The sequence below is a fragment of the Actinia tenebrosa genome, unplaced genomic scaffold (assembly GCF_029948245.1).
Source record: "Actinia tenebrosa isolate PJP-AT-01 unplaced genomic scaffold, QUT_ActTen_1.0 PGA_scaffold5__44_contigs__length_20552954, whole genome shotgun sequence".
Classification (NCBI taxonomy): Eukaryota; Metazoa; Cnidaria; class Anthozoa; order Actiniaria; family Actiniidae; genus Actinia; species Actinia tenebrosa.
In genome coordinates, this window is record NW_028292582.1 from 2,718,480 (window position 1) to 2,739,199 (window position 20,720).

The following is a 20,720-nucleotide window of genomic DNA, read 5'->3' on the forward strand; positions in this document are numbered from 1 at the left end:
GCAAATTTGGGATAGGTCTATTGCCGTATATTTACTTTTTATTTCAAATTAACGAGACCCACAATGCCTTTTGGTCTTGTAATGCACTATTCAGTATGCAGTATTCAACCTTTTTTGCAATAGCTATACTATATGGTTTGTACTCTATTTGGCCCATGAAAGGCAATTGTTTATAATTAGTGACTAACAGTAAAATTAAAGACCCATTGCCACTTACCGTGATGCATCACAATTTGTTTACATTTTGTCACCACTGAAAAAATAATTCCAACATTTTGAATAAACTTTTAAATAGTCCCTAAAAGCCGTAAAAGAATGTAAAAGAATAATTATTGCGCCTTAGTGCTATGTTGGAAAAGGATTTAATATGAAGTTATTATTCAATATATGAATCTTTGAATTTCATGGACCACGAAATTCATCTGTGACCGCGGTGCATCACGGTAAGTGGCAATGGGTCTTTAAACCAAAAGAAAACAAGTAAAAAATGAAAATGATCATGATTTATGAAGAATGACAAAAACAAAAATAAAATAATGTAATGATGCTTGACTTAAAGTTTCATAATGAAAAATCATTTAATATAACTCTCTGTTGATATCCATTGATTGCTCACAAGCACATAGCCCAAACCAAACAGCTACTTCTAATTACCATGCGACTACTTGAACCAAGGCAACCTAAACAAAATTTTCACAAATTATCCTATCATGTTCTAGTATTTCAGCAATAGAATTTTGACTTTTATGTCATATTTTGACCATGAAATTGATTGAACCTTGAATTTCCTGTAATTCTGCTGTTGAGTTACTTGAACGTGATTGGATAATTTGTTAAACATTCGTTTGGTGGTCTTCGTTTGGGTAGGCGCAATTTAGCACTCTGTAAGAATCCATCTCTTTCCTGATACTTCTAGGTTAATTTTTAGGACAACGAAATGTTGAGAAATAACAAAATTTCCAGAAATACATTATTTATTTTTTATTTAAAAAATCAAATCATACCAGCTATAAATGTTGGCATTAATTACAATATTTACAGTAATTATGATTAAATTCTATAAGATCTTATCCTGTCTCACCTACCATTGGGCCTAACTACTTAACAATTAGACTCGCAGCCAAATGGGTTAATATGAGGCAATAGTCCATGAGGGCAAGAGGTCTAATTGTGTAGTTCTAGAAATCATCCATGCTCACCCCACAGAGGAATTTGGAATTTCTGAAGAGTAGGGGGGTCAGAGAAAGAACAAAAATTACAGAGTTTGTATGGAAGAAAATTGGAATTTCCGGGGGGTAGGGGGTGTCTTAAAAAAATTCCTCCTTGAGGGGGGTATGGATATAATTTCTGGAGCAACACATTATTGTTTTATAATATATTGTATAATACTTGTCAGTCAAATAAATGGACATGTTATGAGATTAGGAGAATGAAATTAGGCAATATTTTTTCTGTTTTAGTTTTCAAAACCAGTACTTTTGGTTACTAGTGTTCTCAGCCAATCAGCACGCAGTATTTATGATAGACCATTGGTAGGTTTATACTAAATACAGATAGGTTCCTTACTATTTTATGCTATTGTCTATGGTATTGTCAGGTAGTGATTTTGGGCAAAATTCTTTTGACATTGTAAAATCAACTGTACTGGAAAGATTGTACTTATCCAAGAGAATCCAACTGACTTTGGATGGTTTCAAGCTGCAAAGTAGAGAGTATTAATTAGTTTTTTTTTCTATTTTTTACTTAAAATTAATCAGATGAAGTAGAGAGTGCAAAATTAATAGACCTCTTCACCTTGGACATAACGTTTTCCCATCTTCAGACCACGTCATTCCCTAGAGTATCATTTCTTTGTTTAACGGTTACACATGAGAAGACAATATGGAATATGGATATAACATACACAAATAATCTTATTTTCAAGAGAATGTCATGTAATGTGGTCAGAAATGGGAAAACATTCTGCCCATGGTAAAAATTGTTTAGTTGAGTTGCAGCAAAAACATTATACATAGTTTGTGTAAGAGGTTTATATTCCATTACTCCATTATTGAATAATTCTTATTGCCTGCATGCATCAAAGTCCCCCTCCTCCCATCTGGCATTTTACTCTTTCATTTTCAGCTGTTAAAAGCTCAAACGACCCTATGGGTACCCTGTGGATTACCACAGGGATCCCATTAAGCACAGCTTACCTGATTGTAAAATGCATATAATTCTTCATGTGAAAATTCTATGTGGATTTTCTCCTTTTCCTGAAAAAAAAAATAACAGTTTTTAATTTCTCTAAACTGTCGCACCAATAAAAGGTTATATTATTAAGCAAATATGTTTAAATTCTTTATGAAAAAGAAATCAAATTTCTACCTCTCCTGAAGAAGATAAATGAAATTCAAACAAAGCATTAGGCAGCTTGAGCTTTGCTTTGCTTGCTTGAGCCATCTGAAGGTTAAGACGCCAGTTCATTGCTTCAAGCTACAATTTCCAAGTATTAACATTAGTAACTAAAATTAGTAATTTAAACAAAATTTAAAATTTTTCTGAACAGGTTCAAATTGAAAACTGAAAACAGCTGCTATGCTGTTCTTATTCCAAGCAATAACTAACAGGGCAGAATTTAGCATGTTGAGTTTTGGAAAGGAAGGAATAAAATAATTGGAGAAACACTTAAATGTAATAGACTGAGAGGAATTGTTCTGGGGGACAAAACAGTGAATTTTTCCTTTTCTTTTTTTTTTTTTTTTTGGATAAGGAAAGATGGCCTATTGTTTTGTCCCACAGAACAATTTCTCTGGGATCAATGCAAGAGATAATCTTGGAAATATAACATTAACTAGGTAACCCAAACATAGAGTGGGCTGTAGCATTATCAGGTTTTTAAAAGATTGAACAATCGAAATTTCATGTACTTTGAAAAAATATGCTTTCTAGAAACCAAATGTTACAAGACCTTTACGTCACATCGATGTGTCCATCAATGTTCTGATCTCACATACATGTACTTTTTTCCTAGATTTTCACGTTTTATCAATACTTTATCAATACCTTATCATAAAGAATCAACAGTTGAGGAGATACTTGGGAGATAAGAAATTTAACACTTCTGGTAACATTTGGCCTGTCCCCACTCTACTCATAGTATTTTATTCCCCACTGAATATTTTTCATAATATATTCCAAAACATACAGCAATTCAAATCTTCCTGGAAGCAATTTTTTTTCCCTGCTAGCAAAGCCTATTTTCCTTTTATTTTGGTGGAGTGAGAAAAATTATCTCTGCTGATGTAGGTTTTACTTGTCGCACCTGCGTGGCGCAATTTAGCAATGCTGTCATGATTTTGACAGCCACTCTCGTCAAACAACGTTTGGCACAACGGTGTGTTACATTAATTTGTTCATGCGCACTACTTTTCCTCAGTTAAAAACTGGTTTTAAAACTGGTTTCGTTCATCCACGATAATGGACGGCGTTGTATCAAAAGAAATGCTCTACATTCTCAGAATCTCCCTCCTCCCCTCCTAAAAGAAGGGAGAAAAAGAGGAGAGACTCTGCTAGCAGAGTTTCACATCTTTTTTCTTTTCTCTTATGTGATGTGTGCCTTAAATATGAGGAAATATGGTAATTTGAACTAATAGAAACTTGATTGCAATCAAAATATTTAGTTTTCCAATCCATTCAATGAATATTCAACCTGTTTGGGTGCTAAACTCCTTTGTTTCAATTTTCTTACAACTGACTTGCTATTGGCAGACCAGAGTTCTACAATTGAAGAAACCTTGAAAAAAAAAGTATGTAAGAGAAAGATAGACAAAAAGAAAGAGGAAGAAAAACAACAAAGAATGAAAGAAATAAAAAGAAACGAAAAAATACGATAAACTTTATTTTTACCAAAAAGTAAAAACGCTATCATAAAGAACATTTTATGAGAAAATGATATCATTACCCAGAGTAACTCAGAAACAAATCAAGCTAAAAGAAAGAAAAAAAGAAAGGAAGGAAGGAAGGAAGGAAGGAAGGAAGGAAGGAAGGAATGAAATAAATACCTTATCATCATTGAGTCCAATATTTTGTAATTGTTGCTGTAAGACTGCAGGTTTGGCATTATGATAAGCAGCCTAAAAAACCAAAAGGAAGAATTTCATAAAATATCTCTGTAAAGCTATTTGTATGACATCACCAAAGGTCTACTCAAAGGTTGAATGATCCTTTGAAATTACCTAGTTATAGTTGTATATTGTCAGGGAGGTGGGAGTTTTTGATTTATTGAAAGTGGTACCTGTTCTAGTATGAAAGCAGACGTCTCCAGTACAATATGCAAATCATCAACATCTAGAGAAAGACCACTTTGTAGCTTATTTTCTTCTTCATCTGAAAAGGCTCTCTCATCCTTTAAAGAGACAATGATGTTATATGTAAAATAACATATGAAATGTAGTTAATGTAAGTTGTAATTTAGGCAAAGTTTAACTCAACACATGTATGACAAAAACTGGTTTGTCTTTGATTATTTGATTTTATTTTGAACCAATGTATGAAAAATGGTGAATAGGTGAGTATTCCACTGACTTGTCAGTGTGACAAATACTTGGTGGGTGGTGACAGGGTTACCATGGTTACCTCTAGCATTTGTTGCCAGGCCCCTTCCAAAATAAACCGGGCACCTAGGCCAAAACTTATCTATGGGTGATGAATGAGTTTAAAACTTTAATCATGGTACTTCCTATTCACATGATAAAAGATTTAAGAAAGACTGAAGGAGATCTGACAGTATTTATTTTGTTTGTCTGTAAGAAATGTAAGCAATTTAGGTTACTGGATTTGCAGTAATTTTGTGTGTGGCAAATGATTCCTTTTGTCATATATATCAACCATGTGCCATATTAATTTTATCATTAAATGAAATTTCAAATATGAGCTAACTCCATGCCATTGCAATGAGGGGGAGGGGTCTGGCAAAGTTTGACAAGGGGCCAGGGGGGAGGGGTGTGGAGTAGTTGAGGTGGGTAAGTATGTGTCATCAATTTTAACAAAATCTGAAACCTTCCTCTAAGTCCTCATCGTTGATTACCTTCAAATGAAGCTTTTGGATGATTCTGTTCAGTAATAGAGGAAATCTTGATGCATCTAAGTCGTTGATCAAACTGACCGCCTTCTTCAACCTCCAAAATTAATCACACATCAATCTTATTTGACATAAAATACACATCAGATAAATACATGAGATACAATAAACAAACTATTCAGCTTAAAGTAGATAATTACGAGAAAAGAAGCAAAATTAAGGTGTTTTTCTGCAGACCTTGCAGTAGCTTGAAACATCAGCGCCATCTTGGATTGGAAACCGGAAGTAGATACGAGTCCCACTCGGATTTCTACAACCTGTCTTCACAACAGGGTTCCCAGTCAGTAAATTTTGTAGTCTGCATCAGAATCACGAGTTTCTTCATCAAAATGATAGGAAATTTTTCGATATAAGATTCCGTATTTTTCTTAAAAGATTTTTTGGGATATTCTTAAAGGGAGTTTTAGTTTCTTTTTTGGGCTTTGAATTGTCGTACCTACCGTCCCCTAGTGAGTAGTAGTTTTGTCAGGAGTAGCCCTGGGTCGGGAGCGCCTCGATAGGAATCCGAAAGAGAAGTTGAGTCATCCATCATGGCGGACGAAGCACCACAGAAGAAGATCAAAGTCACTGTAAAAACCTCTAAAAACAAAGAAATTATCGAAATTTCACCCGAAGCAACGATAAAAGAGGTATGTATCTACTCACAGAATGAAAAATATATCTATTTTATCTAACAGATAGTGTTGTATTTTTAGTTTAAAGAAGAGGTATCTTCAAAGTTTGAAGCCGCTGTTCCTCAATTGTGTCTGATTTTTGCCGGAAGAATTCTCAAAGATGCAGACACTTTAGAATCGTATCGTAAGTATTAATTATCGAATTGTCTTTAGATATTTTATTTGTGTAGCATTTACTCATACTAACAGATTTGGCCAATTTCGTCTTAGAAATAAAAGATGGGCTAACAGTACATCTGGTGATAAAATCCGATAACAAGGTAAGAAAATGTCGACGCACGAGACTATTTGACAGAAAATTGTACTCTTATTTCTCAGTAAAATTATTCTCTCTCTCTTTTAAAAAAATATTACTTATATTCTAAAGGTATGAATAAATAATTCTCAAGAGTAAAATCTTGTTGGGAAGAATGGATAAATTTAGCACGGTGACGTTGTATTTTCGGAAAATCAAAAGTCGTCCAAGTTCGTATAAAAACCTGTTCCCCATAAAACATCAAAGTGATTTCTAATCGATCGTTCTTATTTTAGCTCTTTATAAGTTCTATATATATATTTATTCAAAGTTATTTAGTGTCTATCAGTATTCGATCTTTGTTAAAATGGATTATTGTGTAATGTCTGTATTTTGCAAGTCATTATTATACTTGTACAGTCCAAAAAGGATTATAGAAAGATAAAACAGCATTGTCAGCATATTTATATGATAAACTTATAAAGTTTATTTTTATACAAGATAACATAAAGGCATTGACTCTATCGGAGAAATTAAAATTTGAAAAAGATTATTTACAGCATGGATCATTTGAAGTAAAGACCTTAATTAAGTTAACTGTATAAATTTTTATCCATAATTTTTACTGATAGATTGATCGCTAGGGTTGAAAAAACTTAGATAGGTGGTCATGAGAAAAGAGTAATTTTGGGCCACAGGCTTCATTTATATATTAGTCTATCAGATCATCCGAATGGTATCGGGAAAGTCATGAGTTTGATTCCTATTAGGGACCCCCGAGTTCCTTTCAGCTAGAGACCAATGATAAATCATCTATACTCATTTCCTAGCTTATAAATAATTTCATCATATATCTTGAAAGTTGTCAATCAATCAATCCATCTTTCAATTTTATTCAGAAACTCTGACGCAGTCCACGCTAGTACTCTATTAGTTATCACCACCTGATTGACAACTGACTAATTATTAGTCAGTTGTCAGTCAGGTGGTGATAACTAATAGAGTACTAGTGTGGACTGCATCAGTGTTTCTGAATAAAACAGCAGGAACTTGTGGATAAATTGAATCTTTGTAAAAAGCTTTGTGAAACTGACGTTCCGGACATTAGTTCCTTCCTACGAGTAAGTGGTCACTCACTCTGACAAAGGACTAAGTAAGAGTTAATTACCGAGAACTGAGGCAATAAGCCATATACATCTAGAGGGCCGTAAATAATTATTTTATTTATCAATTGAGAAGGTTTTCTATCAAATATTGCTCGTTATAAATGCAAAGTCTATATATAGTTATTAACAGGGTTAATAGCTAACTATATATTGACCTCGCATTTATAATGAGGGTTATAACAAAAATAAAGCCTTGTGAATAACAAATAAAACTGTGTCAACTGAGAAGTAATGTCCGAAACATCAGTTTCACAAAGACTTTTATGGTGATTCAGTTATCAGTCAGTCAACACTAGGATCAATCTTTCAATCTAGTATTTAAACTTGATCATTAGTACAGTCTTATTTTCATGCTGACTCCGATACTATATTTTTTTCCTAATAGGCTCAACAGCAGGCAGCAGAACATGGAGTAAGTAAAAATTATCATCAGATAAATGTATGATACTGTAAGAAAGTACTCAGATCCAACTGTTAAATCTTCTGTGTTAACTAACAGCTAACAAACACATCAAACCCTGAAACAACTGCTGGGATGATCTTAGTCAGTGCATGGATAACTCACAAATCAAACCCTGAAACAACTGCTGGGATGATCTTAGTCAGTGCATGGATAACTCACAGATCAAACCCTGAAACAATTGCTGGGATGATCTAAGTCAGGGCACGGCTAACTCACAAATCAAACCCTGAAACAATGGCTGGGATGATCTAAGTCGGGGCACGGCTAACTCTTAGATCAAACCCTGAAACATCTCTGGGCTGATCTAAGTCAGGGCACGGCTAACTCAGATATCAAACCCTGAAACAACCTCTGAGCCTAGAGAATAACACATTATTAAATAGACCATGGTTAATCAGCTGCCTTTGTTATGTAAAGTTAAAATTCTAAATGCAGTTTTGGAGATTTTTAGAATCTGAAATTTTCAAACCAGCTCAGAATTATTAATTTTTTGTTGAAAAATAAATATTGTATTTTAAATTTCAGTCTTCAACAAGAAGTGCTGCACCATCTTCAGCTACTCCCAGCGCAGGGCCTACTCCACCATCAACAGCCCAGCCACCACCTTTTGATATGTTTGGTCTTGGAGGAATGGGAATGGGTGGAATGAACCCAGGTAACATTCTTTAATTGACCCTAGTTGTTTCCTTAGCTGATTATTAGTTGAATATATATTCCTGGACTAAGTTTCTTATATGCGTAGAGTTTCTAGTTCATTCTTGCTTCGAGGGTTTTTTCTCTGGGTTCTCCAGGTTTTCTCCCTCCACAAAAACCGACTTATAAGTTGCAACTCAATCATGGAATGAGGGCCACAGGTCTGTTCGCCACTAGCTATTACGGTGCTACCCTCGTAAAACAAGAATGGTTTATTTTATTCAGGATTCCCACGGTCAGGGAAAGTCAGTGAATTCTGAATTTTTTTCAAGGTCAGGTCATTGTCAGGGGATTTTGATTTTGGCCAGGGAAATTTACAATTTATTAAAAAGTCAGGGAAAAGTCAGGGAATTTTCCTTTTTCAGATGAGTGGGAACCCCATTATTTTTTCTGAAAAGGTTTTGAATCCCAATTCGTTCTCGAGACAAATGGTAACACTTAAACATGAGTGTAATTCCCAGTTATTTCTTCAGCCAATTCAAATAGGCTGGACTCCTATGTACTTTAACATAGAAACTTGTATTTCCCAATTATTTCTTTAGCTGATTCTAAATTATTGTCATATGTAGGTGGTGATCTGAATCAGATGAGCCAACAATTACAACAACAGGTAAGTCAATGAAATTCTATATTAGTCATTCTCAAGCTCATTAGTAAGTACTCCCTTATATACTAATATTCCCCAATATACTAATATTGTTAACTGAAGCCACTTTTAATATTTTAAATATTTGTTTAGATGATGACGAATCCTGATCTCATGAGACAGATTTTGGATAATCCTATGGTTCAGGTATTGATCTTTTACTCTAGTTTTGCCTACAGTATTTGTACATCATTATATTTAGCAGTACAAATAAGTGCAACGTTTTGTTTTAGAGCATAACATCCAACCCAGAGTTAATGCGACAGATGCTACTCAGTAACCCTCAGATGCAAACTCTAGTAGAGGTAAAGTTTATTTGATATATGTATATGCAGTACAGTGGTGATATCTTCAGTCTGCTGTGGTGATAGATAGAAGGATAAGAAAGATGGACAATGTAAATGGATGGATTAGAGGGATGGACAATTTATGTAGATGGATTGATAAGAGGGATGGACAAAGTGGATGGATGGGTAAGAGGGATGGTCGCAGTGGATGTATGAATAGAGGAACAAAGGGAATAGATAGATGGACAGAGTAATAAGAAAAATGAACAAAGCAAATGGATAGATAAGAGGGATGGACAAAGTGAATAGATGGATAAGAGGGATGGTCATAGTGGATGTATGAATGGAGGGATGGACAAAGTGGATGGATGGGTGTAAGGATAAGAGAAATGGACAAAGTGAATGGATGAATAAGAAGATGGACAAAGTGGATGGATTTCAGATAAGAGGGATAGATAATGTAAATAGAGGGATAAAAGGGATAGACAAAGTGGATTGAGGGATAAGAGGGATGGACATGTGGATAGATAGATAGAGGGACAAGAGATGTTTTTACCACATGTTTATATGTTGAAAGAAATTTATGTTGTAAGTTCATTGTGATTACCATTGCTCAATTTGACAACTGACCACAAAACATTAACCATTTTCTTTCTGTATTCAGAGGAATCCTGAGATCTCCCATATCTTGAATAACCCAGATCTTATGAGACAGGTATGTAATTATCAATAAAATTTGCATTTTAGTATTAGTAGCTTTGGTTGAAACATTTCTTGTTCACCATGCATTGTGCAGTGTTGCTTGTTCTGTCATTAGAATGTATATGACAGCTACTGTACTTTATAACGGAATTATTTTCTGGCTGGCAATAATGGCTGGTCGTTTGCCAGTGATGATGACCAACCAAATTAGTTTTAGCTTTGTCATACCTCGTTTTTGGCTCAATGTTACTGGTCAAAAAGACATGCAAGACAAAGGTTATAGTGGATAAGTTCCAATTCTGGCCAGACATTGTCCGATGACCAGCCGTTATTTTTAGCTCTGAGTTGTATTTTAAGGTACTTCTTTTATAGTTTCCCATTAAACTCACGCTCATTCATGACATCTGCCACTATTTCTTTCTAATCAGTTTTTAATGTTTGTGATATTTGTTGTCGTAGACTATGGAAATGGCACGTAACCCAGCATTGATGCAAGAGATGATGAGAAATCAAGACAGAGCTTTGAGTAACCTGGAGGTTAGTACAGGAATATATCTAATTCATCTTGGTGTGATATTTACATGTACCCATTTCAGACCATGTGTCATTCCCTAGAATATCATTTCTTTGTTTAACATTTGAGCATGACAAGAGACATGACTGTGGATACAAATAAGACTAATGAATCTTTTTATCTAGGGTATGACACTTGGTCTAAAAGGGGTAAACATTACAAGATTGATAAGAATTGTCATTGGACTATTGTCCTGGGTGGGGTGCTTCATGTTTGTTTCTTCAGTTTCTCAGGTTTTCCTTCCCTAAAAATAAACACACAAATTCCAATATAAGTAGTAAGAGTCACTCTTAATCCACTCTCCATTTATTTACTTGAAAATACAGTGCTTTACTAGCTTGAATAAAAGACTGGGCAAATGAATGAATCAATGAATGGCTTGGTTTGGCTCATATAAAGTTCAACGTTTGACCTAAGCTTATATCTGTACATTCATAGTGTAAAACATGTTCACCAGTCTGATGTATCATGCTTTCAGAGTCTGCCTGGAGGATTTAATGCTTTGCAAAGAATGTACACAGATATACAAGAACCAATGATGGATGCTGCTCAAGAGCAGGCGAGTTGATTCCTCTGACACTGTACTGCCCTGCCCTGCCCTGCCCTGCCCTATACCACATCACCCTACACCACACAACACAACACTGCGCTACTATGCACAATATGACTCAGCACAACATGCAAAAAAAAAAAACAATAGCACATTACAAAACTCTATACAAGGACAAACCATACCATACTTTGCAGCAGACAAAACAATACCATACTACAATATAATACACTAAGCTATCAAACATAATATAACACTACACAGAACAGGACAAAAACATTAGCAACATACAACACAACAATATACAACACAACAACACAATAAATTATGATACAATACACTACACTGCATAACATAACATCAAACAACATGGCATTACGACACACTACACCACACTGCATTACTCCACACCACACTACACTACACTACACTACACTACACTACACTACACTACACTACACTACACTACACTACACTACACTACACTACACTACACTACACTACACTGTACTGTACTGTACTGTACTGTACTATTCAACATGATATGACACTACATGTACTTAGCACAGCACAAACACAACTATTGAAACCACACATCACAAAATCAAACCACTACAAAGCAGACAGACAACATTTTCCACAGTGTAATCTCATTATTTCTATTTCTTTTAGATTCAGCAGCTTCAGAATAATCCTTTTGCTGCTCTCTTAGGTCAAGGTAAGTAAAGACTCTTGTCTAAACTTAAACTCTCGTCAATATATGTACATGAGAACCAAATTTCTGGTTCAAGCTTCCTTGTCAGACCTCTTTACCTGGGTGTAATGCTTTCCCATTTCAGACCATATGTCATTCCCTTGAGTATCATATTATAATTTAATGTTTGCGCGTGACAAGAAATATAATTTTATTCTCAAGAAAATGAGGGGTCTTGAAAGAGTTCAGAAGTCAAGGGGGGTAAGAAAATAGATGATGTCCTTTGTAGGGATATGGATATTTTCTGGAGCTACCCATTGCAAATAAATGACTTGCACTAGCTAACAGGTCACATGACTCTACCTCACTTAAAACAAGCAGTTTTGTCAAAATAAGAAACAGAAATGAAATGAGCACCTCCGCATTAGTAGGGAGGCGGAGTTTCCGCTCACAATTAGTGAAACGGGAGAAATGGCATTAGATATGAAATTGAATGTTTTATAAGGATTTGTATGGGAAAATGCACTGGATGGCAAAAGCTTATCAGCCAACCCTTTTCCCATACAAATCTTTGTAAAATCTTTGATTTTATATTTCATTTCATTTCTTCTATAGTCAACATTTAGAGCTGAAACTTCGCCCTCTTACTAAATTTGAGGTGCTCTTTTCATTTCTGGAGTTTGTTTTGACCCATTTGCTCATTTTAAGGGAGGGGGGTCTATTTGCTGATTGTATGTTTATTTTGACCATCGTTTAGGAGGAACTACAACTAATACCACTGCATCTACCACCACTGAAAGCAACTCTACCAATCCACAGCAAGGAACTGAAAATGTATCCCCTCTACCCAACCCCTGGGCACCAGCAGGCGCTAGAACTGAAACTACAGCAGCCACGCGGCCAGCTACTTCTCGACCTGCTACTACTGGAACTACCCCTACCTCTCAGACCTCTCAACCTACTAGGTAGGCAATAATGGTAGCAATAATCAATACCAGGCATCCCAGACCTCCTATATATCCTATATTTCCTATAATTTGTATAGGATCCTATAAAGAGTCTATATTTAAAGAAAACCTCTTATATTTCTTATAAATAGGACGACTGCTGATTGATACATTTATATTTTACACTGTTTAGCATATTTGGCGAAGGAAATAAAATTGCCCTTTTTTTTTTTTGGTTCTTTTTTTTTATGGCTTTTTAGTTCTGCAAATCATTGGCTGTGCATCCTCTTGATCCCTGGTTACGCCTAGAAAAGCTATCTTAGCTCCTATAAAGTGCATATATTTTTGGGAAAAAATCCTATATTTTCCTATATTTAGAACTTGCACAGCCTATATTTCCTATCAAATTTGTCTAAAAAGTGGCTGGGATGCCTGCAATACGCTACTTTGCTAATGCAAATTTTTTTCTCACTCTAGTCTGCTCTTGAAGCAAAATATCAGAAATTTGTTGAACCAAGGCGACAAAATCTGTCCGTGCCACACCATTTTGCCCCCAAGTAAACTTGATCGAGGAAAAAATTTGTATTAGCAAAGTAGTGTTTTCAAAACAATGTATATTAATTGGAAGTGAATTTCAGACGATAGTGCCTATGTAGGTAAACAAACACTGCCCAAATTTTTTGTTTTGGAATAAAGGAATCATAAGATTTGAAGCTTTTTTGTTTTAGCTCTAGTGTTCAACTTAGGTGTATTCTTAAATTTACCTACAAGATATTGGGGAGCTAGATTGTTAAGGCTTTTGGACAGTGAGCTTCTAACGTTTCTTGTTCTTAAAGTATTCTAAATACAAAGCTCATGTAGCTGAATGATGTCTTTCCCTTGTTTTCTAGTCAAACTACCAACCCTCAATTTTCTGGGATGTTCCAAACACCAGCAATGCAGAATCTTTTACAGCAAATGCAGGCCAACCCAGAAATGTTTCAGAATACAATGCAGTCTCCCTACATGCAGCAAATGATGACACAGATGATGCAGAACCCTGAACTAATGGCTAATGTAAGTAGATACATGGACTATATGCAGTCCGGCAGATAGACAGAACGACCAATTAATTCAGACAGACAGACCTATTAATGCTGATAGGCAAACAGACAGACAGACAGAGAGATTGGGGGGAAGAAAGAGTGACACACTTGGGCAGATAAACATATTGGACTTTTGATAGATAAAGTTATACTACTGACAGCAGATGGAGAGAAAAAAAGCCAGAAGACAAATAGATATTCACATCAGAAATACATTGTGCAGCATAACAGTTATATTTAAGTGAATCTCACTAGATTCTTCAATTAGAATAAATTAGGCAAAGTCATTTTTTTCTTTCTAAAGAAAGAAAATTAAAAAGTGGTCTAATTCTTATTTCTAGATTTTGAGGACCAACCCAATGTTTCAAGGCAATCCACAGCTAGCAGAGCAGGTACTGTATCATGGACAATACAATACGATAAACTTTATTTCGCACTCAAATTTAAGATAGCAAATACATGCTAATGTGGAATGATTCACCCATTTGCTGTACAAAAATTTTGTGTGATTGTTATCTCAACTGGAATGTCTTTTCATTGGTATTTTAAGAGGTACAGGTGTATAGGTCTTACTAAATTAGAAGCAAAAGGCCATCAAAACAGTATATCCTTTTAACTACTCTCCTTTCTTACCATGTACAGACATCATGCAATGTATTTGCATACTTCTGTTCACAGGCTTTTTGCTTCGAACCGAGCTTTTACATGACTTATTGTGGTAAAACCAGCAAGCTTCGCATCAAAATGTGTTGGTTTAAAAATGTACAAAAGCCTGTTCATAAAAGTGTGCAAACTGTTGGTCAAAGTTTTCATGTTGTGCTGTAACTCTCACACTCAAAGTCTGTCAAGCTACTCCCTACAAAAGGAAAGGAAGAAAGCACTCTCCATTTTCCATATATTGATTCACTGGTCAAACACAAAGCAATCAGTCAAGAATGCAAGGTTCAAATTTGAATAATCCTTCTAAAGTACCTTGGTGCCTTGCTTGAGCACTTTGTGTTTGACCAGTGAACCAATGTATGGAAGATGGTGAATTATTTTCTGTTTTCCATTTTGCAGTTTGCCAGTAGGCTACCAGAGTTTATGACACAGGTAAGTTGGTTTCCTTTGCATGCATGTTTTGACGAAATTGATGAAATGCAAAATGCATTTGCCGAATGTGTGAAATATTGATTAATTGTACAAATTTTGTGATTTCTAAAATGTTCTATCTAGATGCAGAACCCAGAATTTCAAACTTACATGGCGAACCCCAGGGTGCTACAGGCTATGACACAGATACAGCAGGGCGTCCAGCAACTGCAATCAGAAGCACCAGGATTACTGTCTGGGGGAGGGTAAGTAAGAAGCATTAGGGTTTCTGTCTGGGGGAGGGTAAGTAAGAATCACTTGGATTACTGTCTGGGGGAGGGTAAGTTTGAAGCATTAGGGTTTCTGTCTGGGGGAGGGTAAGTAAGAATCACTAGGATTACTGTCTTGGGGAGTGTAAGTAAGAAGCACTAGGGCTACTGTTCATGGAGGGTAACTAAGAAGAAGAAACACTAGGGTTACTGTCTGGGGGAGGGTAAGTAAAAAGTACTAGGGCTACTGTCTGGGGGAGGGTAAGTTTGAAGCATTAGGATTTCTGTCTGGGGGAGGGTAAGTAAGAAGCACCAGGATTACTGTCTGGGGGAGTGTAAGTAAGAAGCGCTAGGGCTACTGTTCATGGAGGGTAACTAAGAAGAAGAAACACTAGGGTTACTGTTTGGGGGAGGGTAAGTAAAAAGTACTAGGGCTACTGTCTGGGGGGTGTAAGTAAGAAGCATTAGGGTTTCTGTCTGGGGGAGGGTAAGTAAGAAGCAACAGGATTACTGTCTGGGGGAGGGTAAGTAAGAAGAACAAGGGTTACTGTTTGGGGGGGGGGTGAGTAAAAAGCACTATGGCTACTGTCTAGGAAAGGGTAAATAGTTCCATTTTTGGGGTGATGATAAATTGATCACTATTTTTCTATATCCATGCAGATTGGGTGGTGGTCTAGGTGTAGTACCTCCAGCTACAACAACTACTACTAGCAGTAGTACAACATCTTCTAGTAGAGAAAACACTACCACAACCACACCTTCTACAGGTACATGTAATTACCTATCTGGTAGTTATCTAAAACTAATGGCTAGCTTCCATTCTGTCTTTACAGTACTTAGCTTACTGGTATACATCTCTTAATGTGTAGTTTCAGAAAATACTGATACCCCACCCACGGAGGAAATTGGAAATTCTGTAGGCGAGGGGGACAAAAAAAAGAACAAAATTGGAGAGTTTTTATGGAAGAAAATTGGAAGTTCCTGGGGCTAGGGGGTCCTTTTACAAATACCCTTCATGGTGGGTATGGATATTTTCTAGAACTACACAATTCACTTAAAAAAACATCACATCAAATCAATTAAAGGTATTAAATATATAAACTATCTATTTAGTAAAAGAGGTATTGACCATGAATTTTATGATTATGCATAAGGTTGATAACTATGTTACAGCAGCAAAATCTAAAACATTTCCCCCCTGCATATCTTGTGCATAGGAACGACAGGCATGCCCAATCCCTTGCTGTCTGGGTTAGGACAAGATCCTGCTATGGCACAGCTGATGTCCCAGATGATGTCGTCTATGGCACAGGGTCAAAATCAAGTAGGTTTTTAGATGATATTTTATAAATCACAAGTTATTTCTCCTCTTTTATATCTTTTCTCATTATTTTTTCTATCACTATCTCTCCAGAATCCTGAAGTTCGTTTCCAAACCCAGTTAGAGCAACTTGCATCAATGGGATTTGTAGATCGCCAACGTAATATTCAAGGTAATAGAAACTGATGTCTCTAGTATCTGTACTTGTGAATCAACATTGATATTTTTGTGTAAATACTAGTTATACAATGATTTTGAGTGACATACCAATGGAAAATCCCAAGATACACTTACAAGTGACAAGATATTTCAAATCCTGCACTCTGATTGGCTGACCTACTAGTGGTCTATTAGTGTAATAGCCATTCTTGAAAACCAAAAAAATGGGTTGGTTGCATTTTCAACCTAGCATCAAAATTTGTTTGCATGCATGTATTTAACCAATTAGGTAGCAGGTTTAGACTAAAACAATTAGAACTCTTGCCCTCAAGGTCTACAAGTCAATAGGCCATTCTGCCTTAGGGGCTATTGACTCATAGACCATCCAGGCTTTGGGTCTACTTATTAAATATGCTGATTATGATATAATCAATTTGCAAGTATGTAGTATTATAATATAAAGTGTTATTGGTGTTGTTGATGATGTTCATAAATGGCAGGTACCAGGCACTCTTGATTGACGACTCTTAAAACCCCAGTGTATGTGGGCTTAGCCTCACTTCTGAGGACTGTAAACAAAAACAGAAATTAGAATAACAAAACATCAGTAACTCCTGGATTCGAGGCTAAGGCTGCATACACTGGAGTTTTAAAAGTTGTCAATAGTGTTTTCACGTGATGTCACAGCGGCCATGTTGGTTACCAAAACATTTTCTATCCTCCTTTCCACGAATTGAACTCTATTTTTATACAAAAACTGCACAGAAGTTTATATTGTTTGGTACACCAATAAGGCTGCCTTGTCACATGAGTGAAAACTCTCTATGGTAAATAATCTGTCAACTTTTCTTTTTCAGCCCTGATAGCCACTGGAGGTGATGTCAATGCTGCCATAGAGAGGCTACTGCAATAAATAACAATACAACAAACCATACTGACAAGAATATAACTGACGGAAGAAAACCAATCATTTGTCATTACAGTGTTACTGCGCTTGTGCTTGCAACCTAGGAATATTTGCATCCATGGATTTTTTCCCAGGATAGGCTTTGTTTGCCTTAGCTCATCTGGTGATTACCAACTGTACCAAGTCTTATTTTAAACATTCCAAAAATTCATGATATTGAACAATATAATTACCAACTAATATTATTTGCCTCTGGGAATACTATTTTATATTTTGAAATAACATATTCTTTTTATAGTATATCTCAGTCCCAATGTAATAATCAATCAGGCTTGGATTGTTGCATCTCAGCAGGGCTTAAGATGATAACTGTAAATCATGATTCGGACAATGTCTAGACACAATTAGAACTAATCTAGTCAAATCTTTGCCTTGCCAGTCATTTTAACCAGTAATGTTGAGTCAGAAATGAGGTATAACTGAAATAAATTAATTTAACTGGTAATCATGACCAGCAACTGACAAGTTGTTATTTTAAGCTCTGCTTTGATGGGCTTAATGCATAGTCCTGTAACACAATTTCTTGGTTGCATTCTTTGTGTGACATCCAGTAATACAAGCCATATTCTTATTATACATATATATCTCAGTCCCATCGAATAATGAAATTCTTCTGGATCATCTTGTTTTCTGATTAGTTATTATCAAGTCATGTCACACACTCTTTGTTCCATAACTTGTCTGACATCTACTAATTCTCTAAATATGGGACAGACATTTGCACAAACCCAAATAATTAGTGACAGCTTTGTCTTGGCCTAAAATACTGTTGTCCACCTAGTTTCTTTAGATACACATATACGTAGGCCTTAAATATTACCATTGTTCAGAGAAAAACTATACTATGCTCTACTGTTAGTGAAAGAATATCTAGACAAAAGAGCCTAGCAGGTTCTGCCAATATCACAAACCGGAAGGTGTGTTTTAGGCTATTTGTAATCTTTGCTTTTAATGAAAAACTTGAATATCTTAGTCCATCAAGGAGTCAGTAGTGTTAGGAAGGGGAGATATATATACTATGCTACATGATTGTCAGCAGCATATTTTTTAATGTTTATGATTCACTTTGTATAAATTTGTTAACTGGTATGGTATCAATAGACTTTAGAACACACATACAGGGCTGTCAACCCCAAGATATTCAAATCTGGAGAATTGATAGGGAAGGGACATGAAAAGACGTCATTCACTTTGTAACATTTGATGTGATTGGTTTATTTCTGACCAATCAGATTATCGCTTATATTACAATGGCCTGCTTGCAAGAACAGTTTATGAGGAATGTTTTGATTTTGTTAGCGATGTAAAATAACACTGTTAAAGTCGAGTCTCACAAGAAATGGTGAGCTTCGGCGATTATCCGGGAGATTTGAGACTCTAATCTGGAGACCGGTAGATACGGTCCAAAATCTGGAGACTCCCGGTTTATCCGGGAGAGTTGACAGCCCTGCACATAGATCCTCCTCCTCAGGCAATTCTTAATTCCTCTAGCGTGCAATACTCTTTAGCCAGCTTTCTTTGCCAATGAAATGCAAGAGTGCTAGGCAGGAGCAAGGAAAAATGAGTATTTTCCCCCAAGGCTCCTGTAAAGAGAGAGAATTGTAAAAAGATGCGTGCAGACTGAGACTAGAACACATAAATCAGGGTTAAGACTTGACTTGGAATATAACATTAAGCTGATATTATTGCGAGTTTAATACATTTTTGCTGATTAATTGTCCATGGCTTACACCTATGATAAAACGTAGATCTGGGACATATTTTCAGACCTATTTCTAAAATTAAATTAATAGAATATTAATTGCACAATGTCTTAATTTAACAGAATACTTTGTTAGTTATTTGAAAGGCACCATAAATTGTAGTGAGTCAGGTCATTAATTATTGATTATTGATTATAATGTCCTGAAAACCTAACCCAACCCAAACCCTAAACTCAAACTTTATTACGGAATAGTGCCACTTCATGAAGTCTTACATGAAGTAGCAAGGCTCAGTTGTTAAGTATAGAAATGTTTTTGAAATTAAAGTGTCTTGTCCACCAATTAGCCATTCTGTAGCTTAGGCAAGTTGGTATTGCAGTGCATTGTACAAAATTGAGAGGTGGCAAAGTATTCTGGTTGGGATTAGCAGTACAGTATGGTGCCATAATGCAAATGTCCTATTTTTAAACAAAATTCCTTCAAGTTAGACTATACACAAATTTTAATATTTCAAGACATATATGCATGGATGAAATGGGTAGTAATTATTATGATATCAGTCTGGAGGTTCGTACCTTTATTTAGTGTAGAAAATAATTATCTCAAAAATCCAATGAAAATAATATTGACTACTTGGATACCGAATTCAAAACTTGCAGAGGAAGTTTACTCTGTACCAAAATTGGCTTCAACTAACTGACAAAGAAAAACAGTTTAATCTAAATGAATAGATATGCAATACATTTTGAGAATACTTATAGTATGAAATAGTATGAAAACTACTAATGTAAGTGTTGTTACTTGCATGTAATGGATTACAGTTCTTGGATAGTTTGTAATTAATGGTCTTTTAGCATAACCCTTGTTTTCAAAGTAGGGAGAGAATAAAGCACAGTCATACCATGTATTCAACTATGGTGGGTTTACTTATTTATTTAAATAATAAGTAAAAAATAATAAGTATTCTTCTCTCCCAACTTCGTTCAATTGCCACTCTGTACTTTCCAAATATTCTCCAATTCATTTTGTAACACTACACCTCTACAACTAACCACACCACAATACTTTCACTCCACTCCAGCACCCCACTCCCCTCCATTCTCCTCCCCTCCATTTCCCTCCCATCCATTTCCCTCTACTCCATTCCCCTCCACTTTACTCCACTCCACTTTTCTTCACCCAACTTCAGCACTCCACCCCTTTCCAATCCACTCCATTTCCCTTCAGTCCACTCCACTTCAAAAAAAATTGTACTTCGCTTTTGCTTAATTTTCACTTCTTTAAAAGTGTTGTGAAGGACACTATCTTGACATTAAATACAAAAAAAGACCACAAATTAAAACGATTTTTTCACGATTTTTCACCTTTCACGTTTATCTAAATTGGGATCCC

The 20,720-nt window shown here is 35.7% G+C and overlaps 2 protein-coding genes across 3 annotated transcripts; one reads left to right on the forward strand and one right to left on the reverse strand.

Moving 5' to 3' along the window:
- Positions 1 to 966: 966 nt before the first annotated feature.
- Positions 967 to 5,334, reverse strand: LOC116300100 (COMM domain-containing protein 10). Of its 2 annotated transcripts, XM_031708872.2 has the most exons (8): positions 5,300 to 5,334; positions 5,069 to 5,159; positions 4,277 to 4,387; positions 4,044 to 4,115; positions 3,692 to 3,775; positions 2,368 to 2,475; positions 2,196 to 2,255; positions 967 to 1,698 (listed from the first exon to the last, which is right to left on the reverse strand). In XM_031708872.2, the coding sequence occupies exons 1-8, from the start codon at positions 5,326 to 5,328 to the stop codon at positions 1,660 to 1,662; spliced, it is 594 nt and encodes a 197-aa protein (XP_031564732.2). In that variant the 5' UTR covers positions 5,329 to 5,334; the 3' UTR covers positions 967 to 1,659. The 2 variants fall into 2 exon arrangements, with proteins under 2 accessions (XP_031564732.2, XP_031564733.2); XM_031708873.2 differs by lacking the exon at positions 3,692 to 3,775.
- A 304-nt stretch (positions 5,335 to 5,638) lies between these two features.
- LOC116300096 (ubiquilin-1) lies at positions 5,639 to 20,240 on the forward strand. Its single transcript, XM_031708867.2, has 21 exons — positions 5,639 to 5,751; positions 5,818 to 5,920; positions 6,007 to 6,056; positions 7,583 to 7,609; positions 8,186 to 8,315; positions 8,923 to 8,963; positions 9,093 to 9,146; positions 9,233 to 9,304; positions 9,951 to 10,001; positions 10,448 to 10,525; positions 11,041 to 11,121; positions 11,785 to 11,830; positions 12,564 to 12,771; positions 13,644 to 13,809; positions 14,180 to 14,230; positions 14,898 to 14,930; positions 15,054 to 15,175; positions 15,839 to 15,945; positions 16,396 to 16,502; positions 16,593 to 16,671; positions 17,516 to 20,240. The coding sequence occupies exons 1-21, from the start codon at positions 5,653 to 5,655 to the stop codon at positions 17,569 to 17,571; spliced, it is 1,761 nt and encodes a 586-aa protein (XP_031564727.2). The 5' UTR covers positions 5,639 to 5,652; the 3' UTR covers positions 17,572 to 20,240.
- The last annotated feature ends 480 nt before the right edge of the window (positions 20,241 to 20,720 follow it).